At 40.1% G+C, this 27,810-nt stretch overlaps 1 protein-coding gene across 1 annotated transcript; it reads right to left on the bottom strand.

Moving 5' to 3' along the window:
* Positions 1 to 592: 592 nt before the first annotated feature.
* HTRA3 (HtrA serine peptidase 3) lies at positions 593 to 25,899 on the bottom strand. Its single transcript, XM_064653336.1, has 9 exons — positions 25,149 to 25,899; positions 15,957 to 16,056; positions 13,956 to 14,178; positions 13,100 to 13,294; positions 10,486 to 10,518; positions 9,747 to 9,861; positions 4,462 to 4,510; positions 2,719 to 2,814; positions 593 to 1,572 (listed from the first exon to the last, which is right to left on the bottom strand). Exons 1-9 carry the CDS (start codon positions 25,570 to 25,572, stop codon positions 1,407 to 1,409), a joined length of 1,401 nt encoding a protein of 466 aa, XP_064509406.1. The 5' UTR covers positions 25,573 to 25,899; the 3' UTR covers positions 593 to 1,406.
* Positions 25,900 to 27,810: the final 1,911 nt, after the last annotated feature.

Here is a 27,810-nt window from a genome sequence, read left to right as displayed (position 1 = left end):
GACATGATGGCAACCAAAAGGGAAGGCTCTTGATGCAAAAAGGAATTAATATTTGGGGCAGCAGAGCACAACAAAGACACCAGACCCAAATCTAGAAAGCACAAAAGCACAACTTGCTGTAGAAAACGCTCCAGAAAGAAATGCTCTTCTGCCTCTAGGGGAACTATAGCAATATTCAGTAAGGAAGAATAGAATTGTTTGGTTTAGAGTACCTAGGAGATTTGGATGTAGCTCTTAGCAATTTCTCCCCTGGGTTTATTACACAAAAGTCTCACATGCTCTATAGTTCTTCCTTTCTGCTTCTTGTCACGTACAGGCAGAACTGAGGACAACAGCATCCCAGCTAGATACTAAGTGACATCAAAGCACAATTCACAAATATGGAAAAATGTGTAAATAAATGACTTGTGTGCAAAGCATTTCTAAACATAGTCTAAATAAGGGCAGCATAATTATATCACAGGATGCAAAGGGTTGTCACAACATCAGGATCTAATTTTCCGCGAGAAAATGTTCTCTTGGGAGAATCTATTCCAGTCAGACAGAAGAGACAGGAAAGACTGACTTGTTTGAAAAGAGGTTTGCACCAATACAATATTTGTGTAAACTTTAATCTCCTTACAGTAGAAACATACACAGTCCAAGCCAAAAGTAGTGTAACAACTTTACAGCAAAGCTTACCAGTAAAATGCAAAAGTAGTTTGTATCAAATCCTTAAAAAACTGTGCACTTTCTCAAACTTAACTTTGTTCAGCACAACGTTTTGATTTATATATAATAAGGCATTAATTCTATAAGAATCATTTACTATATCCCAAAATCGCATGACCTAGGTGTAACACTCTATAGCCTGATACCATTTTTGTTCCTTTCGATATTTACAGATTTAATCTGCCTGCATTGACATGGAGCACAGAAGCACTAAGAACAAATACAAGCTTTGCCAATAATAGGTTCACATTGAAAAAGTTACATAGAAAAAAAATTAGCTCAATTATGCATTGCAATAGCTTGGGTCTGCTGCAGCCATGACTGTAGTTTTAGAATAATTTTCCCTTTCTTGTGCTTCCTCACTTCCAGTAGTATTTTGGTCTTTCAAAATGCAGAACTGAACCTGCTCTGAACCTGAAGGAACTGGAAGTGGGCCCCATTTCTACCAGCTATCCAAAATTTGGTTTTCTCCTCCTCCCCAGAAGACAGTTCTTAAGATTCTTTGAAATTTAAATCTTCTAAAAAAGGCATCGCTTAAGTCATTCTAGCTACTATGTACAGAAATGGCTCAGGCAATTAAGTAAGTCCACCTTGTCATTAGTCAACAGGAAGTATAATTACTGTAGCTGTAAAGGAGGTATCTAGTGTTCCAGAATACGTGAGTTTAATTATGGTGAGAGCTTCCTCAATTCTATTTACATGACAACTTCAGGCTCAATGTTAAATAGCAAGTCATCATTTCCTCGTCGAACTTCAAGTAGTAGAGGTGATTCATTCATCACAGCCTCTTGCAGGTCACTGGAGGTCATCAAAGGACGCCCATTGACTTTCACAATAATATCTCCATCCTGGATCCCTCCTCTGTGAAGACAAGAAGAAAGAGATAGTAAGTATGCATTCTATGTAGAGAAAAAGTATAAAAGCTATTCACCACCTCTTCTGCTGATGTGATAAATTGTCACTTGTTTTTGTTTCCATTGAAGGGAAATCCTACCCTTTTGACTGCAAAAGAATAACGAGTAGTATTTGCTAAATGCAAAATCAGGTTTGGGTTTTTTCATTGAGGATTTCCTTCTAAAACAGCAAAAACTATGAGTCTAACTTTCTCTTTGACTTCCACAAAACTACAGCAAAGGAGAAACAGAAAATACTTTTATCCATGATTGACTCACTTCACTCCATCCATTTACAAGATCATGCTTTCATGTCTCCAGTATTTATTTCAACCATTCTCAAAATTTCAAGACAAGTAGAGTGCACCAGCTGAAGTACTGGCAAATTATTTGTCTCTTGCTGTTCAAATGTAATCCAGAATAGCTTCTTTTGTTACTTTTTCATCTTTTTAATAATTCCCAAAATAATTTTAGATACATTTTATTTATTTTGCAACTGTTCTGTCAAATAGTCTCTTCCTCTAAGATGAAGCATTGTCTCAGATAACAGCTCTGACAGTCTTTTGTGAATGTTATCCTGTCTCCTGTTTAAACTTAATCCAAATTTCTATTTATTAATATTCAGTATACCTTACAAAAATAAAATTTGTCCATGGTATTTGGGGTGCCTCAAGTTGCACCAGGGGAGGTTTGGATTGGATATTAGGAAATATTTTTTCACAGAAAGGGTTTTCAAGCACTGGAAGAGATTGAGCAGAGAAGTGCTTGAGTCACCACCCCCGGAGGTATTTAAAGAGATGTAGATGTGGCATTAGGGACATGAGTGGTGGCCTTGACAGTGTTGCATTAACAGTTGGACTTGATGATCTTAAGGGTCATTTCCAATCTAAACAATTCCATGATTTAAACAGCTCTGATATTGAAATATTTCACTTTTGTAGATGTGAGTAGAATCTTAGCACAAATATTTTAAACCTAAAGGCACAATTATTAATTGTTTAAATACAGATCAAGACTGGTATGAGAAATTGCTTAAATATAAATAGAAATATTACCTTATTCGTATCTATTTGGAGATATAAACATGGTGAAGAAAATAATGTGCTCTACATACCTATGAGAAGGTGAGTTTGGAACAACTTCGTGTACATAAATTCCACTTCTGACATCAGGAAAATCAGCATTGTTGTGCTTCAGTTCTTCCACCAAGCTAAAAGAAGAAAATGTCATTGATTACACCACACAAGAAGAAGCATTCAAACACTTTTATTTATTTATTCTTAAATTTTTTGTGATAAAAGAGGAAAGACTTAACAATTAACTGTTTGCCCCTTGTTTTGTGATGAAAATGTAGGGCATTTGAATTTGGATTTAAACAAGTTACATAGATTTTGCGAGAATCAAAACTACTTAATGGTCTCATACATCTTCTGTAACAATCTGACTTTTGCTCTCTGTAGCAGTAGCACAGAGGGCCCTGTACATGAGCAGAAGGACAGGAGCACTCCCTGTTCTAGGTGTGTACAGGGAGAAAAGACATTTCTGCCCAAAGAGTTAAGGCTGGTGATGGAGTAGAAATTTGCTAACTATTTTGCTTCTTTTATTTTGCAAGTTGTTCCTAATTTGTCTTTATCTAGAACAACAGAACTTTTGATAATTTCAGCCATCAGATATATCAGAACTATGAAAGTTTTCCAAGGCTGCAAAATAAAGGCTCTACAAACATTCCCTCATTTCAGAGTTGATGACATCATTTCAGGTCTGTGTACAGCGTGGGTTAAAACCCATTTCTAAAAACAAAAGGGTTTAGATCAAGGATGGATTACTCTGCTGTCTGCCATGAAAAACTGGGGTCCTCAAGATGGAAAGCAAACTAAAATGGCTGCAAAGATTCCTCTTCACTTGACTGTACTCAGGAAGCTAACAATTAAACGACTAAAGCAAACACACAAGGTGAAGTAGTCTTTTTCTGAGAAAAAGGCCTGCAGACACCTTACACGGCTTCATTACATGCCAAAAAAGCCGTAAAATCTCACAGTGTTCACTTCACAATTACTCAAAGGAACATTCTGAGTTTCCTTCCGTGATGTTCATGCCATTACACTGATTCATTCCAGCTGAGGATCTGACCCTTCAGGGAAGACTGCAAGAGTGTAACCCAATAAACAAAAATGGCTTCACTACAAACCCAGCTGGAAATTGTCTTGTTTAATTTCAGAGTCAACTGCCACACTGGAAATGTGCCTACTGCTGGGAAAGAACACCTGCGTAAGAGCCCTCGTTTGTTATCCCAGAATATATCTGGGTAATGGCAAGGCACAAAGCACCATGAGAGACAACAGACAGTAAAGAAGTGGAGGAGAGTGTCCATATTCTGGCTTTGTTAACATGGAGGCATGGAGCTTTAGTTCAGCATTTTAACTGGAGAAGGTAGTTGCTAATGGTTAGGCACCAAATCTTACATCACATGGTATTCACTGATAAAACTAAACCCAAACTATCCCCCCATCAGCTGATCTGTCATTGGTACTCACAGTCACCTGAAAGCAGCAGCTTGTTTAAATGTCACCTAAAACCTGGTATAACTCCAGACCTCCTCATCATGAGCCAAAATCTGTGTTCAGGTTCTTCCTAATTTCCCTCAGCTTTGAACATGGCATCCACCACTATCAGTGTTTACAGAATTTTCAAGTCTCAGAACAGAGATTTCACCAATATCATTAAAACATTTGCAGACTTCCTAGAAACTAATGACCACTTCTGGATTCTCTGGAGATTTGTAATGAAAGCTGAATAAAGTTCTGAGCCACTACTGACCACATCTTGTATGCATGATCATACATTTTAAGATACTTACGCAGGTGTTATTGTCAGCATTCTGATGCCAATGAAACGTTTCTTCCCATCTGAAAGTAACACAGAGGATATTTAAGAAATTTAGCCAAACACTGACAAAAATAACTACTCTGATGACCTAAAATATCTGAAAATTAAAACAGGATGTATCAGCTTAACAAAGCTAAACAAAATCATAAGCATCTACACTGAGGTTACTTTTTAAACTCTGGTAAGCCTTGGTGTACAGAATGACAATCCCTCTCCCTGGAAGTGAAGGTAAGAGAAAAGCTCTTTACACTCTGTGAGAATTTTTCGTTCAAGAAATTCAGGAAATTTCTGTGATCTAGTATCACATGTTTTCAGCAAACGGAAAATTTCATAACCTACCACCATTTAATCTGAAACTTGTCAAGACAATTTAATCATATGCTGTTCTCATTAAAATGTAGAAATGAGATTTAAAGAAATTTAAATTTCCACCTTTCTGAGATAGGACAACCTAAAGACTCACACTGATTGTAAATGGCTTGCTATTTGCACCCCAAAGAACGAAAAGTAAGATTAAAAAAACCCAGCAGGTAGATCTTAGCCAAAATGATCACAAAAATGCTTGGAGGGCTGGAACACCTCTGCTTTGAGGAATGGATGAACTGATCAGCCTGGAGAAGAGAAGGTTCCAGAGATACCTTATTGAGGCCTTACAGTACTTAGAGGGGACTTATATGAGATGGGGACAAACATTTTAGCAGGGCCCATTGTGACAGGATGAGGAATAATGATTTTAAATTAAAAACAGGGAGACAGAGGCTAGATATAAGGAAGAAATTTTTTATTTCTGTGGTAAAACAATGGAACATGTTGCCCAGAGAAGTGGTAGATGTCCCACCCCGGAAACATTCAGGGTCAGGTTGGATGGGGCTCTAAGCAACCTGATGTAGCGAAAGGCGTCGCTGACCATTGCAGGGGGGTTGGACTAGATGACCTTTAAAAGTCCCTTCCAATACAAACTATTCTATAATTAGCCAGGACTCTAATTTTAAATGGTGAAAATTCACTCCTTTAGGCAGAACACCACATTTCTGTAGTTGGCTTTTAGTAGTCATAATATTGCACAGCTGTCCTATGAAAAAAAATGCATTTTTTTACTTATGACTTCCTGAAATGAGTGCTCCAGTACTTAGTTACATCCGGTATGAAACAATATTTCCCCTTACTTGTTCCAGCACAAGTACTTCACAAGATCTTTGAGTTTCTCCAGGTTTTCATGTGAGAAAAAAGATGATGTACATGGACTCCTCCAACTCCTATTCTTTCCAAGAAAAATACTCCTAAGTAAAGGAACTAGTTCTGAATCTTATGCATGTCCAATATTCCCCTCAGGATCACTGAAAATGTTGACTACTAAACATTGGATTTACTACACTCTACACAATCTTACATCTGTAACTGTCATCCCTGCTTTCCTCTGAAATGTTCTGCCTCCTTTCTATTTTGAAGTGAAACTATCAAGATCCAAATCAGCTATTGTGAGAGTGTCATGAAGTCCAATTACTCAAAATCGAAGTCTCAAGAGGGCCATGAACTAGCTCATACTGCTTCTCTAGTCTGCATGGCATACATGTAAGTTTTCACTTTTTAAAAATATCCAAACATGACAATTATCCCACCTGAAGATAATCTCCTGGCCCCTGCTATGTGGATAGTTAAATGATAATTAAATGTGCCCTTCAAAAGGCACATCAGTGACAGACTCTCTAATGACAGTTCTCTGCATTAAACAATTTGCTGTTGGTCATTGCCTCTGTTATACAGAAACACGCAGAAGCACAAAGGATACTCTGGGGGCTGAGATAGGAATGTTCCCGTGAAAGAAAAATGAAAAATGAAAGAAGGGACAAAAGAAATTAATTTGGAAGAAACAAACCAGCAAGAATGAAAAACCACAGCAGAAATGCTGCTGAGTCAAAGGGAATTATTTCTCCAGCGCCTAATGATACATGTAAACATAAGGCTTTAGGGAAAAAAAATAAATCTAGTAACTAAAGATTTCAAAACTAAAAGTCTCATTCTATCTTCATCTTTTGGGTATTATTTCACCCCTGTTCATGCGTTAAAATTCAAAAAGGCCTTCTGCCCTCTCTCTGCTGTAAGTTTACCACACTGCAAGTAGCAGTTGCACAAAGTAAGCTATGTGAGCTATGAGTTACTTTAGCAGCAATCATGAGGCAGAATGAAAAATAATTAGGAGAACAGGAATAAAGTGAGGTTTTACAACTGATTTACTAAGAAGTACATCAAAAGTGTGCAGTCCCAGCAGTAGTTAAAAGAAGGTTTGTATGTTGGAAAAATCAGGTTGAGCAAATGCGAAACCATTGTGGCTTAAAGTTGGAGCAGAGCACAGCAGAGAGAGATACTCAAATCTCATTTAATTTTGTAAACACCAGGCCAGATTAAATACCAGCTCCAAAGGTAAAAAGCAAACCAACTTCAACCACTAGTTTAAACTTAAATCTGTTTTGTGTTAATAGAAAGTCACAAGCAGCTAACCCCAAGTATCTAGAGTTGGTTCACTGTTTACAGAGATTTGTTCCACAGTATGGAAAACATTTGTTCTACTGTTAAACTTTATTTATTGATCTTGTAACAGTAGAGATACAAACCTGACAGATAAACACCAGCTGAAGGCAAGAGTGTTTACGGCTTATAAACCATGGCAAAAAGAACTGATAAATCCAAACTAAGGGGTCATCTACTCAAACTCTTATGGGTAAGAGTAACTCTGGCACAGGAGTATCCTCCTTGCAGCTGATTTCAGTGGCGCCAAGATTTCACCAAGATGAAGAAATGGATCCTGTACTTTTTATTCAAGTGGCATGTAAAACTCCTGTTTCTCTGCTCTTTACTTTTGCACTTGAAGCTCATCTTGCAGATTGCACGAGCAGTCTTGAAAGCATGTAAGATATTCCACTGCCAAACAGAAACCAAGGACAGCTCAAGTCTATAATGTGAACTGTGTGCAGTATGCCTTTTATAAGAACTGTACAGCTGAATTTAATCAGTAGTCTGAATCTATATTCAGCAAGCCTCCTAAGCAGCCCCTGTGATTATTGGTAATAATTATCAGTAATAATCATCCAAATACATAGATAAGCATATAGTTCAATCACAACTAACACAGTGTCCTGAGGATGTAAATGAGGATTCACAGTAATAGTAATCTGATCTCCAGAGTAAAGCTGGAAAGAGGGGTATCCTAAGGGAATTTTATCATCTTCAGGCAATATGGTATTAAGAGTAGTATGGTAATATCCTTAAGCTTCTTCCTATGACTTAACTGTACCATAAGGAAAGATTCCAGTGAAACTACTGCAATATAATTGGAGCAAAATAAGACATAACAAAAAAAAATCCCCAAAAAATTCTTCTTCATAAATTCATTATGCCAAGAAATAACAAATATACAATAAACCTGAAAATTATTAGTAAAGGCCTAAAAATTACAAACTAGGGCTCAAATATATGGTGAAAATATCTCTATACATCCAGAGATGCATTGATTTTAAGTGACTTTTAAACAGCTGTTCTGTCTGTAGCCTAAAGGTACAAGAGGTAATTCAGAGAAGCAAAGTAAATAAATAAATAACAAAACCCACTACGTTAAAATTGCAGTGACAGTCTCACTGACACTAAGAGAAAGTGTGAATCCTTTTGATTAGGTGATAATGCGAATGATTAAAAAAACCCTAAAAATCTGTATGTTACAATCATAACATAAACTTAAATATTCCACAATGTTTTTTCTTGGGGTTCCATAGGCAAAGTTATCTCTGGGCCCTTAGCTGGGCTCAGCAGGCTCATCATTTTCCAGAGGCAAAGGTGCCTGAAGGAGCAAGATAGTTGATTTCAGTGGTATCTCTAACCTTCACTGACTTTCCAGCCCATCACCAGGAACCCACTGGTAGATGGTGGGCTTTCTGCTCAAGGCTTGTGTTTGTGCCTCTAAGGCCATTCCTGCAGGATGAACCACTGCTCCTCCCTGGTTTGGGATGAGCAGTTTGGTTCTGAAGGGTAACCACTAATGGTACAGACCTATTTGTTTCAGAAGCCAACAATCAGTTAGTAAACTGGGTGAATAAACAGGCCTTTTGACTTGTTGGCCAACAAATTATGTCAGCTAATTTGAAATGTACTTTTCCACACATAATTAACAACTTCTTTCATCTACACCTCCAATAACTCCCCTCAAATCAACAGTGAAAACAACATAATTTGTGGAATTAAGCAAAACACAGATGAGGGGACTCATCAGAATTGTGATGGTCTCATATATACAAGGAGATGCATAACTTTAAAACCTCTAACTAAGGGAAGTTTCTGAAATAACAGAATCTGAAAGAACACAGAGGAGAATGGTGTGGGGAAACAACCCTGGCATCAGGAACTGGATGAACTCAGGAGAAGACAAGATTAATAGCAAAAAGATTCAAGAGAAGAAGCAGCAGCCAACACTCATGATAAAAGATGAGTAGTAGGGTGTGGACAGATAAATTGGCAAGCAAAAGAGCAAGCAAGATTTGGCCTGCATGCAGCATTACTAGATCAGCTTCAGCTGTGCAGCATTTACTGTGACACCTAGAACAGGGTGACAGATACAATGCAGGCACATAAAAAAAGTCCTGAGTACTGCAGTTGTCAGTTGCCAGCATATTTAGATTTATATGCTCTTTGGTGCAGAGGCCATTCTTTTTTTTCCTGTTTCTCTCCCATCTTCCCATGTATTTCCTCACAAATTAGTACACAGCCCTTCTTGCACCAGGGTCTGAGAGTCTATCATAATATAGCACTGACATAGATGACCATGTTAAAATAAAGATCAGGTTCTACTGACAAGGTACACACTACACTCCATCTGTGGACAGGTGTTTATAAAGGTTTTCACCTTATTCTCCACAGCATACCTTAATCTCCTTTTTCCTTGGACAATAAATAAAAGAAGACTCCTTCATCAAGTCATCATCTGTTCTCAAGATCATTTGAGACAGTAATGACTCATCTGTGTCCCCACTATCCTCAGAGGCCCTATTTCCTAGATTTATACAGATACTGTCTGCTCCTTGGGTGTTTGAGTAATAAAATGTCTCTCCCACCTCTGTGAAATTGTTTTCTATTTCCAAGTCTGTGGTGCTCTATATTGTAAAATGATGCTAGTCCTTTCAGTAATAGGATCCCAGAACCCTGTCTTCTGGCACTTCACCAGGATCAGGATGATAATTGGAGGATGTCATTGTTTCTTGCAGACTTTACCTTTACTTTGCTTGTCTTGTGACTCTGTGAGAAACTGAGTGATACGGTCTGAAGGAATAGCAAAAGAAATTCCAGCTGTGACCTTCAAAGTGTTAATCCCAATAACTTCACCATCCTGTTGAGAGACAACACCCAATTAATTTGCTCTTAAGTGACAGGGTTCAGCTCACTGCCTAGCATTTCACGTTAAAAGCTTGCATAAGAAATTTCGGAGTGTTGTAATCACTCCAGAAATAAACATTACTTGTAAGGGAGGATCTGGGCTCTGATTCATTATCCATTTTGCATTTAACTGGGATGGCCAGAGAGATTACAGTACAGTTTGTTCATCCAAGGACCACTCAGCAAGAGTGTTCTCTACTACCACTACAGCCACAGGTCACTGACCTGCAAAACCAGTGCTGGTTTAAAGGCATCTATTTTAAAATAGTTGTGCAGGTTAGGTCTCATCTTTGTTGTGCATCCCAGGTTTCACAGTGTGAATGAGCATAACTGCTCATACCACATCCCATATTCCTCACTGCTGTGTAAAATTTCCTCTGGTCTATGGGGAAATGTTTTCCTATGGTGTATGAACTGAGACCTAATTTGCATAGTTTGCACTGGCTTCATTAGCTTGAGCAAATGGAAGCTGGTATGACCTGTGAATCTCTCCAAAAGAACATTCTTCCACTTATTTCAAACTAGCTTGAAACTAAACAAACCAACCAACAAACAAAACCAATTCACATGGACTTACCAAGTTAACTAGAGGTCCTCCAGAGTTTCCATACTGTAAAAATGACATAAGGGAACAATAAATTAGTGCTTCACTATAGGAAATGTAATTCTAATTTCCAACAGTATTTTGTTTGTAGGTAAATTAAAGAGAGGAGGTCATTTCTTAGGCAGCACTGATGGAAACAATACTGATCACAGAAGATTACAGGTAGGTTTTACCCCACCCATTCCTCAGCTCTTATCATTAGAATTATTTTCATTTCATAAACAGGCCTTGAGTTAGGATCTACAACTTACCACTCCAAGTAGTTAGACCATACATTTAAGAAGAGTTATTAAATAGCTAAAAACTAGTATTTTGATACTTCTGAAAACTGTCAGAACAAGGTTTTGAAATAATTAATTGTTATTTAAAGTTATATTTCAGTGAGATGCTCATACAGTTTTATTTATCACTTTGGTTTGTAACCCTGACAGTCTCTCACTCTCCACTGGAGAAGAATGCAGTTTTTTCATACTTAATCACAGCATATTGCTATGAGGTAGCTAGTACATAAGGATTGATTTAGTAACCACAGATATGCAACCCTCTCTAGGGACGGCATGTAGCGGCTCTGAGCAGCCCAAAATTGCCTAATACCTAATGCCTTTCAAAGGAAACATGCAACAGGACCACAGGAAATGAGCTGGGGAAGTTGCTTGTCCATCTTCGTTGGCTCAACAAGTTTGTTTTTGAGTGAGGCCAGAGTTTTCAAGCAGGTTTGCTGAACAGCCAAGAGCAGCAACTTACCAGTCAAAAGAAACAAAAGCTAAGTGATGTATGACAGCAATGTGAGACACAAACTGTTTATGCTTAGATAGCACTGTGAAAATCTTATAGATTCTCAGGAAAATAAACCAGACAAAGTTTATAAAATAGCTTCAAATTTCAAATTTAAGCAAACAGATTGGTTCCTTATATAGTACCTCTCCACTGATCAGAGGCTGTACACTTGATTTTTATGTCTGAATGACACAAAGGAACCAAGATAATGAATTTCAGCCTTCCTCAGCACATTGTCTTTCATTCACTTGTCTTCTGCTTGAAGGATGTGATAATGAAAGAACAGCACATACAATATAGCTCCATCTAGGAACATATGGGTTAGGGTTTTCTCCTGCCCCATGTTCCTGCTGTCCCAGCATTTCGCAGAAGGCAGCTGCACGCACATTCCTGCAGGAAAGTCTTGGCTGAGCCACAGGAATGCTCTGAATAGACCAGCTCTCAGACTCCTCCCATTCTCAAGAGAAAACCAGTGTATTAGCTAAGCACAAAGCATCCTTATGCCAGGGACCATCTTCATATTTTGTGGTCTCAGATGGCAAAGCAATTCAAGCATATTGCCATTATCCTCACCTCCTCTGCTATCACACTCTTCCTTTGGTCTAGTGCTGACACAGTTTGCTATCCTTGACTAAACCTGCCCATTAGCTTTGGAGAGCAGTGAATGCTTAAGTATACATACTAGGAAGGAGTCTGAGCTTGAAAAATGTGTATAATCAAGAAGTCAAGAATTCCATGTTCTAATTCTGTCTCTGCCACCAATTCAGTCTGTGCTCCCAGGTTACCCATCTTGCCTAAGTTTTCCTAGTCTCCTTAAATAACTGAAGAGAGTAATTCTAATTAAATGTCTGAAGAGGTTCAGTTCCTGGATCATACGTTTTTTGAAAAAGTTCACTTTTATGTCATATCTTAGCAAAAAAAATAATTACACTCTTTTATCCCCCTATACAATTTCTCTCAAGTCTGTGACAATAACCATTTGTGAAGCACTTTGTAATGTCAAATTTGACATTGAGTCCAACAAATAAATCTCGAAAATACTTTCCTTTCAATGTATAACAGATTTAAACTATAACATTTCAGGCTATTTTCTACCCCAGACGTGCATGCAGTGCTCTTCTTAGGATTAGCACAAGTTAAATACACACCCAAGGACTTCACTTAAGCTCTCTGGATTCCTCCAGGTTGCTCTGAAGGGTCATTATTTTCATGTATTTCTATATGACATGCAGTGCTAGGACCCTTAATTCCAAACTGTATCTCAGTCTTTATGTTATTTCACATCTGGATTCTTACTTGGAGTATGTGATGTGCAGAGGGAAAAGAGGAATAGCAATAAGAAAACCCCAGCCCTTTAATTAAGTTCTTACCTGGTTGTCCTGTCACTAAATTGAAGCAGATAGTATCAATTTGATTACTCCATCTGGTTCTAATGTATGGAGATGAAAGAAACTTTGGCTCTGTTCTAAAACTTGCTTGGCCAGAGCAACTCAGCAAGCAGAGATAGAAATGTATTGATTTACTGCTGGTTGATACAACCATGTGTTACTGTACAAGATCTACAGAATGAGAAGGGTCTGTCCTATGCAATATCTCCACAGACAACCTCAAAGAGGGTAGTTTTATTTGTCATACCTTTCACAGTGCATCTTATAGACACTGCATAGTCTCTTATAAAAAGAAGAGTCTATCACTGATTTTAAACAAAGTTGCTTTTATTTAGTGGATTCATCTTTCAAAGCAGGCATTTTCATACCGAATTGGTGGGGAAGGACTGTAAAGGGAAACTCATCACATGCCTAGTACTTACATTAATAATAGCATCTGTCTGAATGTAATCCATGTCTGAGTCCCGCAGGCCGAGTTCTTTGCCATCTCGCTGAGCAGTGCTGACAATACCTGTTGTCACAGTGTTTTGTAAGGCAAATGGACTTCCAATTGCCACCACAAATTCTCCTGGTCTCAGGTCAGCAGACTGTCCCAGTAACAATACTGGTAGTTTTTTCTTAAATTAATGCAGAAAGAAAGAAATACGCATTAGTTTATACTTGAAAATAACCTGATTGGAAAGATTAAAAACTAGCAACAAGTTAGCAACATACACTTTCCATTACATTAATGAAAGAGCCACTCCTATCATATACCCAAAGCATATGCCAGGAGTGTTGCTGCTTTAAGTTGTCTTCAGAAACAAACAGTTAGCAGTAGTTCCTTGCAATTTCACCCAGGAAAAAAAAGCCATCAAGATTCTGAAAGAGATTTCCCCATTTTTCAGCAGATTGTTCCCTTCTCCTCCTAAAAACAGCATGCAAAACAGCTGTTGATCAGCCTGCCACTCTCTCTACACTATGCACCACCCTGCAGTCCTTGCATATTGGCACAAAGGTAGAAGGATTAGCCAAAATAGCCTGGGTCTTCAGGTAAAGATAGCAGAATTTTGCCACATATGAAATGAGCTGCATTTTTTTTTTTTTTAGTTTTTAGCAGTTTCTAGCATAGAAGACAAAGTAATTTAAAGATATGAAAAATTTCCAGGCCTGGAAACTGTTTCCCACAGATATGTTTCCAGGCAATCCCTAAACATATATTCCAGCCAATTGCTCTGTACTAAACGAAACTGAAACAGAGTTGCCAAATGAAGTCATTCATCACTTTATGCCACTCACCTTAGGATGAATCTTTATTGTTGCAATGTCAGATTTCTTGTCAATGTCTTTGATGGTTGCTTCGTAGGTATCTCCATCCTGTAGCTGCACTTTCAGTTGTTGTCTCCCTGATATTGCATTGGTGCTTGACACCACGTGGGCATTGGTCACAATCAAACCAGAATCAGACATAATAAACCCAGATCCACTGGAAAGCGGGACATTTCGACCAAAGAGAGGGTGCCTGTACAAAAAGCAAGTAATTGTATGTCATGAGGGAAACACGAGAGAAGATTGCATTAGACGTCATTTAACACCTGTCACCCTGAGAAACAACAAAGCATTTGATGGTGAATTTTACAACCCTTACAAAAATTAAATTTAAAAAAAAATTACAAAAAAAAGGATCCTCTACTGAAAATTGTGACTTCTTTTAGTCAGTCGGGGATATGGGAACTGAGGTTTACAAAAAACCAGCAGGGTTCTTTTCCTTTGGTTTCCAATTCTGTCTATAGGCTTCTTTACACAGAGGCTAGGTGACCAAAAAAAAAAAGCAGGAGCCCATCTGATCCCAGTAGTTGTTTTTTTTATACGAGAAGAAAACAATGACAGGAAATAATTGGTCTGACAAATGGACTGATCCTCTACTGGGAAAAGGGAAGAGGAAGAAGAAGGAACCTTGCAGCTGGACAAAGGCATAAAAGGAAGAAGTGAGGTCTAAGAGGATCATGATGCCCAAGCATAGACTGGCAGGAAAAAGCAAACCAAAGGGAAAATTATTTTGGAGGACAAGAGGACTAGAAATCTGAAAGAAAGAAATGAAAAAGACTAGCAATGGGTAGAACCTGGTGGGAAACAACATGTTCTGCAACATAGACAGTTAAAAGAACTTTATAAACTGTCTAAAGTACTGTGACTTTTCTCTCTGAACAACTGCAGTAATGACCTTAGATTTGACGGCAGAACAGAAAGTGCCTGGGTAGAAAACAAGAAAAAGGCCCACAAATTCTTCTTTCTTCCAAGATGTGGTCCATATTAGGATATTGTTGGAAAGTTCTGGCCTATTCAGCAGTAAAGAATCGGAGCCAATCCCAGGAAGATGTATCACAATTAGTGCCCAGGATCAGTGCTGGACAAACATCTACTTACAGGAAAAGCACAATCTTAACTACATAGGAAAAGGTCTTAAACATCTACAGGTGTAACATTGTTTCAAAAGACCAGTCACCATGTGCATAAAGCTATGTCTCCAAAAACATGATTTTCTTGATTTTGCATATTAAAAAGGTCTATAAAAATTCTCCAAGAAATTCTTAGGCCTATGCAAAGTCAGAGTACTCCAGGCAGAAAGACATTCAGGTAATGTAGTACATGTAATATTTGCAGTAATTTGTTCTGACAGCAGGTTGTTTTTAGCACTCTCATTTAAACCTGCCTCCCAGGTTGTTTTGAGCACTCAATGTTGAACTTGCCACCTCAGCTCCAGCTTCAGTACACTGAATATTGGTATGTTCTAGTCAGCAAATTTAGCACTTTTTTTTCCCCTATCAGAAGTAATTTCTGTGTTTAGATAGGTTACATCTGGTCAACATTCTACCTCTTAGTGCTCTCCCTGCCAAAATAAAATCACCTCTCATTAAAAGTAGTATAAGCAACAAAGAGCTATGTTTTTCCAGCTTACCTTCTGGATTATTTTTTTTTTATTTAAACTGAGATGACAATACAACAAGCAACACATGGTAGTGAAGGCTGAAGAGATGATGAAATTTCAACAATGAAATACAATTATTCCAGGGTAGACTGTATGAAAAGTACTGTAAAGACTGTAAACCCAATAAAATAGATCTACTGCACAGGAACAAAACACACAAATGTGTGGTTCTCTGGATAAATGAGCCTGCTGTAATGTTTCAGAGTATTTTGTAAACATCACAAATTCAAAAGGAAAATTACTACATTGAAAAAACTTTGTAGACCTTTGTTAAACAATGGAACTAAAACAAAAGGAATGGAAAATGTTACCTGAGGAAGAGTTCAATGTGAACAACTGCAGGTGCAATCTTTTCCACCACATCTGCTATGAAGTTGAATTTGTATCTTGGGCTGTTGGACTGTAGGTGACCTATACTAGCAGAAAGAATTGGATATGTTAATAAGACAATACCTTTTTTTAGCAAGGAGGGGAGATAAACCTGCCTTGAATTGGTCAATTTCTCCTTCTAGAACAGTTTCCAAACAGGTATTGGAAAAGGAATCAAAGTCATTAAGATTGTTCAAAACTCAGCACTTTGTTTGATCCTGAGAAAATTAAACATCAGCATAACTTAGCTATAAATTCTTAACTTAGCTGTAAGTTCTTTGACTTTTCTTAAAGTCTACAAGCCCTTTCTCAAGCATTTTTCTCAGCACAACTACTAACTACTATCCAAAACACACGGGATTGTAGGATAGGTAAGGCTGGAAAGGACCTCAGGAGGTCTCTAGTTCTACCTCCTGCTCAAAGCCGTGTCAGCTACAAAGGCAAACCAGGCTGCTCAAGGGCTCTGTCCAGCTAGGATTTGCAAAATCTTGCCAAGGATGGAAACTCCAGAAACTCTAGGAAACTTGTCCCACTGCTTCACTGTCCCCTGTGACGTAAAAGTTTTTCTTATGGCTACTCTGAATCTCTCTTGTTGAGACTCATGTTTCAACTTGTGCCCATTGTTTCTCATTCTCTTACTATGCATCACTGTAAAGGGCCTGGCTTCATCTTCCTAGTAACCTCATGAGCACAGGGAGGCTGCTGTTAGGTCATCCTGGAGCTTTCTCTTCTCCAGGCTGAACAAGCAGAGTACACTCAGCTTTTTCTCACAGGAGATATGTCCAGTCCCCCCAGCCATCCTCATGACCTTCTCCTGAACTCCATTTTGTCAATGCCTTTCTTATATTGAGGGATCCAAAACTGGATGCAGTATTCTATATGTGGTCTAACAAGTGCTGAGTAATACAGCTGCAGCATTTGGGAGCCACATTTAAAACCCAAGTTCTAATTTTTTTGAAGTAGACACATTAGAAACCTGCTGCAAATCATAACCTTCGCCCCTAAAAAGTTTTGCAAATTCACATTTAAGCTGCCCCATGCAGCTGGGCCTAGCAATACATTACTAAAAGTTTTTACAAAAGCCAGTGTGGTACTACATTAAGCAGCACTACACAAAGCATTTATGAATAGTGAATATAATTGTGTGGAATGATGATATTACAGAGAAGAAAAAAAGCCCACAGTATCCTGGCTTCTAGTATCAAAACATCCTGGATTCTAACATCACAACATCCTAAAGTAATAATACTGCTTGTGCTAGAATGTCCTACTTTCTGCAATCCCTAATACACAGGGACATATCACCACATATGTTAAACATGTGACAGGGGACATATCACCACACTCAAATAGCAGTCTTTCATGTTTACAGTCTGATGCTTTAAAATTAAATATAGGGTCTAGGGAAGGGTGTAAACAAGTTGTAACCAGGTACAGCAATAACATTTTTGACTTTTTCAAATCTCGTACAACAGCACATGTTTATCCCAGGAGATACAGTTCTTTTTCTGCCATTTAGTCAGGAAAAAGAGGCTCCAAATTCTCATTTCTAAATATTATCAACTCTTCGGAAGTGATGCTTTGCACTATCATGATTTACTCTAAGTTCAACTCACGTTGAAGGATGAATTTACTCCACAGTAGCTCTTGCATACAAAGTCAAGACCTGGTCTTAAAGATTTGAGATTTGCCTACTTCTAGGTCACATAACATAGCAATGAGTCCAGATACAGATTCTGTCTTAAGAAAGTATATACTTTTCTTTCATCAGCTGCCCCTTTAGCCAAGTGTTTAAAAGGAAAGCAGGTAGGAGGCATCAAACAGAAAGTAAAGATACACAGAAAAGAGAAATGTTTGAGTTCTCATGCATTTTCACAGTCTATGTAATTTTAATTCTCTGATCATTCTGAGCAATCCTTATCTGCAGGTGCTTTATGACCATTAAACCTTGTAACTTGTAAATTATTTGGGACAAATATAAAGATTACAGCACAATGGAGTTTAACCTATTGACAAAAAAGATGTGTCACTGGTATATTCTATTATTTGAATGAATTTATTAGATAGGGGGGTGACAGAGAACTGTTACAGTTCCTCCAGTCTCTCAGGAAGCTTTCAGTGGAAAGTGTCAGAGGACCTTTGAAGTCAGTTAAGTGCAAGGCCTTACATTACCACAGCAAGCAAAAGACCTAAAGCAACGACAAGAACTTACAGAATGGACCCAGCACTGGTACAAAAGAAAAAGGATTGAAGAAACCAGATCAAGACAATTAGGCATTTCTTCACAGAAGTCTGTGAGTTCTTTTTCCTGTTACTGGGTATGGGATTTACTTCTGAAGGGAAAGAAACCATGCTTACATTTAGCAAGCTAAATTTATATGATACAGAATAAACAAAAGGAACAGCTTGGCAAGACTAGATTCAGCCCATTATTTTTATGTACATTCTCACGCATTCTGAAAAATCCCTCTAATCAACTGAATATGCTTGGTTTAGTACTTAGTTTAAAAGAGACATTGCAAACAGGAATCACAGAGGACAGTCAAATGTAAGCACAATATACTGTTATTTATTTTGCTTACTAGGTCACTGAAGATTTATCTTACCTTCAGTTCACAAGCAGCTTGCCTGATTATGCAGTATATCCTTTGAAGTCTACTAACATGACTTTGAACACTTGCATATACAACAAGTGGTCCCTGACAGGATATAACATTACCATCACATTTTTCTTAATAGACATGACCATGCATCAATGAAAGACAGTTGGATAGACCCTCAGCTGATAAACTAGCATGGAACTGGGGGAAAAACAACGATGAATGCAGGCTTTCAGCTGGTGTAAATCAGCATAGCTCTATGTGAGTCAGGGTAACTAAACCCCTCTGCATCTGCTGAGTGCTGAACTGTTCTTCCCATGCCAAATTGTTACAGCACTGCACATGGCCAAAAGCAGGGGAAGATGCCTGCCAAAGAACTCAGTTTTGCATCACTCCTGACTAGCCACCAGGTAAACATCGTGGGTGGCAGTGGCTTTCCAGGTAGGATTTGGGGAGGCAGAGAGAAAGCGTCTGAAAGATGCAGTCGATAAATGTAAGCATGGAAAGAGATGAAGGAAATAAAATGCAGCATACAGAGAAGAGACTGTAAAACTGAAACAAAGCTTGTCTTCTTTTCATACCACAGTGAAAACATTTCTCAGTCTGAGCAGAAGTCCAGAACCTCCCTGCTCTGGTCAGAAGACAAGAATACTCAAACTTGAAAGTAAATCCAAATCTGCACTATATATTAAAGAAAAACCTGAAACAAAGGAGGATCAAGAATTAACAGAAACTCAAACTTTGTATGAAAGATGTGGCTGAAGATCTACTGGTCTGATTAGAGATGAACTGTTCTCATTATTTTCTGGTGGGGATTAAATACTGATGAAAACTGACTTACAAAGTTGAGATGCCTCCATGGAAACTGATCTTTCTTGAATCAATTTGTGCAAGCTGGAAGGGATCAGAACCTTTAAACACATTATATGATGTGCCAGGACCTCAAACTATGGACTTGGAAGATGTAACTGCAGACTCACATTTACTCTCATATATGCAGCCCTATTTAAGGGAACTGAAGTGTTGGTTATTATTAATAGCATTTTAATGCATAATTATTACACTGATGGTTTTAATCAGAAGTTCTCAATACACTTCAAAAGGGAGGAATTGCAGCCTGAGAAATGGAAGAATGAAGCAACATACAACACTGTATACACTGTATAAGGTCACCCTGAATACAAGTGTTACAACTGTAGTATACTAGAATTAGTAGTAGCAGAATCTATCCTTTAATTTGCATTACTTGGTAGACACTAGCTGCTGCTACTGTTCTTACTAAAATATAAAATTAAATATGTATCTCCCTACATACACACTCCTGCTGCCTTGTGGAGCCCCACACAGCTCTTGGATCTCTGACGGGTTGATCATGTAACAGCTCTGAGTTCACAGCACCTTTGCAGATTTTGACCAATTTACCCCCTGAAATTTGCCACATAGTTTTTCAGAGGTCTCTCAACAACATGCATTGTTTTCAATGGTATTACTGAATGTTCAAAATCATCTCAAACTAACCACAGCTAATTTGTCTTGGCAAGAAGACATAATTTAATCCAATTAACCATCTGTTGTATAACCAAGATATCAAAGGTGCTGCAACCAGGTTGTACTTGAAACAAAACCAAATTTATACTGCATGAGTCTTTAGCTGTCTACGGATTTCTTAGTCAAAAGAACTAGATTTCCCCAATCTGCTCCACAGCCAAAAATCAACCAGATTTTCAGCCCGCTTGAACTTTGATCCTATCATTTCAATTAAGCTATTAGATCTTCAGGTCTCCAGTTCCTTTCACAAAACACTCAAAATCCAGATTTTGATATAAGTGCATAAAGAGGAGATAAAGATTTTCAGCCTATTTTGTAAAGAGTGATCTTACATTTCCAGTTCTGTGGGCTCCAACTACACTGGATTTGCATGGCTAAACTCAAGTGTCTGTCACGTAGGAGTATCCTTATTATCAGCTTAAGATTTTTCCTGGATAGTGACGTTATCTATAGGCTATGAGTTCATTCAATAGTGTTTTATTTACTTTACTTATTGGGACAATAGACCCACTCCAATCTCATTAACACTGCTGTAAAACCAGAAACAACTCCAACAAATCTGTAGTTAACCTAGTATGAAAAGAGCTGGAAAAAAATTTCAGCAGAAATAATCATCATAATCCCACTGAAGACAATAAACCCGGACCAATTTACATTTGCAAAAGACTGAACATTTCTGAATATCTGCCAACTTAGTCTCTGTAGAATTAAACCAAATCACATTCACTGCTTTCTTAAAGACGATACATTGTATTACAATCCACAATTTTATATTCATTAAGAATTTGTGAGCCTGGGAAACTCATTCTTTTAAGGCTATTTCCCCATCCCCCTTTTAAAACCAGCTTCAGAAAAGATCTGTGCGTTCAGCAAAATTATTATGTCTAAGGGTGGAGTGCAACCTGGCAGATCTGATCACCAGGGATAAACACTGTCCCTACTGTGCTTTCATGGAAAGAAATGAAAGACAAATAAAAGATTATGATGTCTCTGCTTAAAAAACAGAAACATCTGCTGGAAACATAGGTTCATGGGCAGCTTTTCTGATGAATTCAGCATTAAGATCAAGTTGCATAGCTGTGCACTGACCATAAAGCCTTGGTGAGTTTAATGCCACATTATGGTTCAGGCAACTTGTTTATACAATGGATGTCTACCGTGCACAGATGAAAACAATCTGGTGAACCAACACCAAAGTGGCTTTCTCGTGCAATGCAGCAATCACAAGGGTGAGACAGAGACAGACTGGCACAAGCCTTCCAGCATAGACACCTCACTGACTTTACATGCTTGTTATTCCTCCTTCCCAAGTGAATCTCAAAGAGATGCAACGAGAGCATCTCTCACCCGTTAGCTATCCTATACAAAGCAGTGAAGTTCTATACTTTGAATTATATACCAAACACTGTACAATATTCATCCTCACCTGCAGGAATTCAAACTAAACTCAGACATAATGAAAACAAGCAGTACATGAATGTGACTAAAGTTTGGTTTTCCAGCTAATACCTTGCAGAGTATTTCCCTAAATACAGTTGCAGGCAGCTGCAAGGCTTTGATGACAATAACACCAGTAGAAGACTTCAATATCTCTTACTGGACCAACTTCTTAAAAATGCAAGTAATTGTATACTAAGTTGCTCCTCTCTATCTTCAAGGTTATGTATGGGCACACTCCAAACACCCCATGCACAACCGTGTGCAATGACTCTGCTTATGCATTAACTGTATTTCAAATATTTCTCTTAGAAAAATGAACTTTTAGGATCGTATCTTGCAAAGATTTGACTGACATGGGTGAGGCTTCACATCATGACCACTTTCTGAGAGTGACTTCAGTTTAACAGTGCAGAGGACAGAAACCAGCAAATGATCAGTGTCAAATCCAGCCTCAAAGGTTTCCTTGTTCCACTGACAAAATAGCACTCAAAAAAAAAAAAAATTTGCTTCCTCATCTTAGGTAAGAAAATACAACTTTTTTGACATTTAAACTCTCTTCACAGAAACTATTAGCAAAATAACATTGCAGGGAACTCTTAACTGTACTAAGAAAGTTGTACTGAAAGATCAAAAGCAGCCCTTTGTGCAAAAAACTGAGTCTGAAATAAATTGATCATAGATTGCAGGTAACCAAGTGAATTCTTCGAATGAAAAGTTTGCCACTTTAATAGACCAATACATGTCATTATTAAACTTGCTCCCCTAAGAAACAGGGCTCTGTATGAACGAGTCTTTGATTAGAGGTTATCCTCCATAAACATTTAGTGTTGAAGCAGGGAAAAAAAAAAAACCAGTATTTGTAACATGGAGTTTAACTTCGCTCCAGAGTTCCGCAGGCTGTTCCTATCAGTATCTCTGAGAAGACCTTGGGTCTGTTCATAAGATGAACTGTGTGAGTAAGAGTTTTCAGGGCACAGGCATGTTGAAGAACACCAACTATGGAGCTCCTGTACCTTCATGCAGTATGTACCTCCTTTAGTTCATTGTATGCAGAACCTGGAATTTGGCATGGTGTTCTTCAAGCTAATCTGGGACTTCAACAACAAAAAAACCATTTTTAATGTCAATTTTGGAATTATCACTCAATCACCCTGGGCACCTCTTTCCTCCCTTCCTTCCTGCATCCTTTACTAGTTCTTTTTAATGCATCCTTGTTCACCAGACTCCTGTCACTAGGAAACTACAGCTAAGTTTCTCAGCCAATCTTGGTTCATCACAGCCAGATTCCAACTTAGCATCAACACAAGCAACTGGAAAAAGGACAGGAGTAGACACTTCAGATACTACTCCTCAGGGTCAGTGCATGTTCTAAAAAGGGCCCAAGTCATACTGATGGAGGCTTCCATTATCCAAAATTGTTTTAGTATATGGATGGTTAAGTAAAACTGGCTTTACTTCATAACTAGCTTATCCCTTCAAACTGAGTCATCTGAGGCCAGATTTCTCTCAAGAACAGGGAAAAGACAGAAACTTGACAGCAATTTTAAACTGTCAACTTTCTTCCAAGCCTCTCATTACAGCCATTGCATGTTATTGTTGTTTTTTTTTTAAATACCATAATTGAGTTCTATTCCTGGCTCAACCACCAACTCAGTCTGACCTTGGGCAAGACACTCAGTTTCTTTGAGCTTCAGTTTGTGCAGCTGTAGAACTGAATAAAAAAAATTAAAATTTAACAGAGAACCAGATGCTTCATCTAAGCTGAGGTTTTCTGGGACAAAAAATAAAGCCAAAATAAAGTGAAAACTAAAATAGTTGCTTGAAAAAAAAACATGCTACCTCTGCCTCACGGCTCCAAATTCCTAAGCCTATTAACAGTAGATACAGGAGGATTCCTTAAAGAAAGTGTCATATATACCAAATGCCAAGGACTCAGTAAGCCCTCAGATGCAGACTAACTCACTCATTTTGGTTAAACATTCTGATTATTTCACATGGATCAGTTCCAGCCAAGTTTTAGGAGTACTAAAGCTTGTTCCTATGCGAAAAGGAACAGGCAAACCCAATTTATAACTACAAAATACTAGAGGGACTGATCATTGCAGCTCCAGGCTGGCATTTGGGGCAATTCTTGGCTCTGATAAGATACTCCTAAAGCAACTCCAGGAATACCCCCTCTTTGAACTGGTTTACCTTCTCTCAATAGCAGGATGTATGAAAGGTCCCCTGTTCACAGAAAGGCTACAACAGTAGCCCTATTCCCTCTGATCCCTCCCAATAATTTTGGCCAGTTTGCCTTGAATAAACAGGATGGTTAGTTCACCAGACATAAGCAAAACACCAATGCATGTTTTAGAACTCCATTATGCGCAAGACTTCTCTTTCCAGGAACTCTATGAGAAAGGTAGCAATAGCAAATCCTTAAAATAACATATAAATAAGTACATGGAAAGACTCTGGAATAAGTACATGGAAAGAGAAAACTTCCATAAAGAGACACATTTTAATGCTAGAAAGAAATTACTAACTTAAATGATTACTAATCTTTCCAAAGTTAAATCATCAAGCCTGAAGTTGCCATAGTATCTCACAGTATTTGAGCAAAGGCCTCAGTACTTTACTACAAACAGACCATGTGATATCCTGACTGTCAATATTTTTATACTGTAAAAGAGGTTCTGAGGCATTTTTTCCCCACTTAAGACTCTACAAGACTATAAAACCTTTCTGTGAAGAACACAAACCAGGCGAGACACTATTGTTTAGGTGGTTTATATACTACTTGGTGCTTTTTCTGTCCTGATTGGTTTTTAGAAGCATTTCCTGCCTAGTGATGTCTGTCAGGTGAATCCGATTAACACCCCCACCACCAGGGTGATTGAGTGATAATTCCAAAATTGACATTTAAGGATGGCCCAGGAGCACAAGTGTTCCTGGGTCCCCGCTCAGTTCATGCAGGATGTGCTGCTGTGGGTCTGCTGTACAGCCTTCATGGGTCATGCCACCCAACCTCAGCCGTCACCACCAACACGATGAACAAAGCTGACACTGGCAGGATGAGAACAAGCTTGTACTGCTGCCCTGCCAGCGTGTTCTGGCCTCAGAAGGGGAGACGGCTGAGGATGTGGGCGCGGTGCTGCCCAGGCAGCTGAACACCCTCCATCCCTCTGGCTCCCGTGCTGTCAAGTGTGTTCACCTCTTCTCACAGGTGCACTGCAGCAGCAACCTGCACGTCACCAAGACATCCACAGCCATGTTACTGAGGAGAAACCTTCCCAAACCCAGCCCGAGCCCACACTGAGGACTGAGGAGAAGCACCTGAACACCTTTGTTCAGAAAGCACCTGAGCACCCATTCCGCACACCGCAGTTCACTGGTGTCGTTGGCAGCTGGGTGTGGTGCCACGTCCTTGGAGCTTCTTACGGTCCCTACAGCCACCCAGTCTTCCCAGGCCACTGAAAATCACGATTTTTCTTACCCTGGAAGCCAGCTCTCCCCCGTGCCGCCCAGCCACCCAGCCCACCACAGGTCCCACCATGCTCCTACCCGATTCACAGGCTCCCTTCTGGACCTGGGCGACGGCGGGCAGCCCGTGCTGCAGCGCCTTGCGGCTCACCGCCTTCAGGTGGCAGATGTTGTCGTAGGTCCGGCCGTCGCTGCCGCACACCTGGGCGCTAAGCTTGCACTGGCACACGCCCTTGGCGAAGCGCTTGCCCATGGGGTAGCGGCAGTCGAGGCTGTCCCCGCACGGCGGGTCCTCCTTGCGGCCGCAGGAGTCCCCCTCGCCCGCGGCGCAGATGAGGCAGCAGCCGCAGCGGTCGGGGACGTACCCGCTGGGGCAGCTGGGGCTGGGGCACTTGGACACATCGCAGCGGGCCGGGCACTTGGCGCGGGCGGCCGGGAGCTCCGCGGCGTGCGGGCCGGCGCTGAGGGACAGCAGGAGCAGCGGGCTCAGCAGCGACACCCGCATCCTCGGCGGGGACAGCGGCGGCGAAGCACGGGGTGCGAGCCCGCCCGGCCCCGGGGCAGGAGGCGGGAAGGTGCGATGGCGGCGCGGCGAGGGAAGGGGCGGTCGGGCTTTGTGCACACACGGGCGGGATAGTATCTTCTGCTCCAGGCAGCGCTTCTGCGGGAGGAGCGGGGAAGGAGCAGCGGGCGGAGGGCAGGAGGCGGGAGCACAGAGCCGGTCCGTGCGAAGCTCCCCGGGACTAGCTCGCAGGGTTGAGGCGCCGGGCCATGACCAGCTGCCGGTGAGCGCCGTCCCCAGGCGGCCGCGGGGCTCAGTGAGGGCGGCAGCGGGCAGGGCAGCGGGCTTTTATGTGGGACGGGCCCGCGGCCGCCGCCTCCAGCAGCTCCAGCCGGAGCGGGAGCTCCGCGGCGGGGAGGGCGGACAGGCTCCACCCCGGGCGGGACGGCAGGACAGACGGACGGGAGGGCTCGGTCCCCTGGGCTGGGTGCTGCAGAACAGAGCCGCCCTTCTGCACGTAAATCACCGCCACGAGCGGGGAGAGCCCCAGGATGAGGTGGGCTGTGGACATCCACTGGAACGCCAGCAGCTGTGGGCGCCCGACGTGGGCTAAACAAATGCAAATATGTACATGTGAGAGAATATACGTGAAGAGAGCGGTTGAGACCTCGGGGAGCACAGGGGCAGAAAGCCGGCAGCCGCTTTGCCTTCCTCCATGCTTTGCCTTCAACGTCAGCGGTAATAAAGACGTTTGTGGCCACTGCCACCAAAGGGTAATCGAGGTTCAGCCTCTATTGTAACACTAAACACACTGGCACTTGGACACGAATCCCTCTTTGCAGGTAACAAGCAGGTCTCTGAACCAAAGACACAAGGAGCTGAACACAGTCCTTGTAGCCACTTGTTCCTACGTGGCATCATGGCACATTGGACGAGACACTTTCCGACAGCCAAAGGGGATCTACTGGGCACCCCACCGTCATTTAATTCAACAAAAGATTTGGCAGCTTCTCTACAATAGTGGTTGAAATTATTGCCAAAGCCTTAATGTTCGAGGTTTGGGGGAGTTTTTTTAACCTACTGTTAAGTAAGACTGTCAGGTGGAACAGCATCTGTTGAGCTCTGTTAACTAGTCACACACACTGTCTCCATAACGTGCAGAGTAATCCTTGCCCATGTGTGCCGTCTTTATCGACAGAACACTCACTTTTGCTCTAACTTAGCAACTCGTCATAACTTTCAAATTAATTAATGCAGGTATGGGTTGAGCTGGCTTTCACAAAAGTTCAGCTGACTTCAGGAAAAAGACCTCTTACAGCTCACCCAGAGACTATACCTAACTTGGCAAGTCTTACTTGCTGTATATGACACATTCAGCCTTGACTTCTGCCTGCAATTCCCCTCTTCCCTTTTTCATGGAAGGGATAAAATTCATGCAGTCCTTCAAGGTACTGCCTCAGGCCTTCTCCTGATGGGATCCTGTGAACTAGATTTGAGTGGGCACAACCTACTGAGCAACTGTATCAGGCTATAGGGTTGTAAGAAGGGAGAAATTAAAGTGCTGTCTTCTAATTAAGAACCTCTTGAATATAGTAGGCAGCAGCCAGAATCCCCTGCTACAGTCAGTGTTTCACTGTTCCCTTTGTTATAGGGGCAAAGTTGGTCCAAGGCTTGATTTTCCAAACAGCTGCAGTCTCCCTTATGGCAAAAAAAAGGTTTATGTGATAAATAAAGATGCAAAATGTCTTGTGACGAGAAAACTGTGAAATTTTGCTGTAGCACACATTTTGCCACTTCTTGAAAATTTAAGATTTAGTGAATAACTTTATAGAGTAATAACTAAAACATGAAAAATGTTAGTGTTTTGATGTAAAATTACCCTTTAAGGAAACAGGAGATTAATAAAAATGAAAAGTGTTTGGTTTGAAACACGGATCAGAAAGAAGCAACAGTGCTGTATGTAAGGTGATTATTTTCATTATTTACCATGACAGTTACAAGGAAGAGGTTGGGGAAAATGTTTCAAATTACAAAATGTCTGTGAGTTACTGCTGTTACCACTGTTGGACTACAGAATATTTCACTTGGAGATTTCAAACACAATATAGGAAAACAGGATGAATATGGACAGATAAATACAGCCACCTTGACTGGAGAGAGATTGCAATCTAGGATGAGGGTAAAGGGTTTCACAAAATCGTTCTTAATTGACTTATCAATCTGCATCTCATTCATTTAGGA

This window comes from Pseudopipra pipra, chromosome 4 (assembly GCF_036250125.1).
Source record: "Pseudopipra pipra isolate bDixPip1 chromosome 4, bDixPip1.hap1, whole genome shotgun sequence".
In the NCBI taxonomy this organism is placed as follows: domain Eukaryota; kingdom Metazoa; phylum Chordata; class Aves; order Passeriformes; family Pipridae; genus Pseudopipra; species Pseudopipra pipra.
Note: the sequence above shows the minus strand (reverse complement) of the source record. Positions and strands in the feature narration are given on the sequence as shown.

Bases quoted from the DNA above. Each gene is read 5' to 3' on its own strand.
- HTRA3 (XM_064653336.1), bottom strand. From the start codon at position 25,572: ATGCGGGTGTCGCTGCTGAGCCCGCTGCTCCTGCTGTCCCTCAGCGCC. The intron at 14,179-15,956 runs GTAACATTTTCC...CTTTTTGTACAG, and splicing joins CACATTGAACTCTTCCTCAG to GCACCCTCTCTTTGGTCGAA. The intron at 1,573-2,718 runs GTATGTAGAGCA...TTGTCTTCACAG, and splicing joins CCAAACTCACCTTCTCATAG to AGGAGGGATCCAGGATGGAG.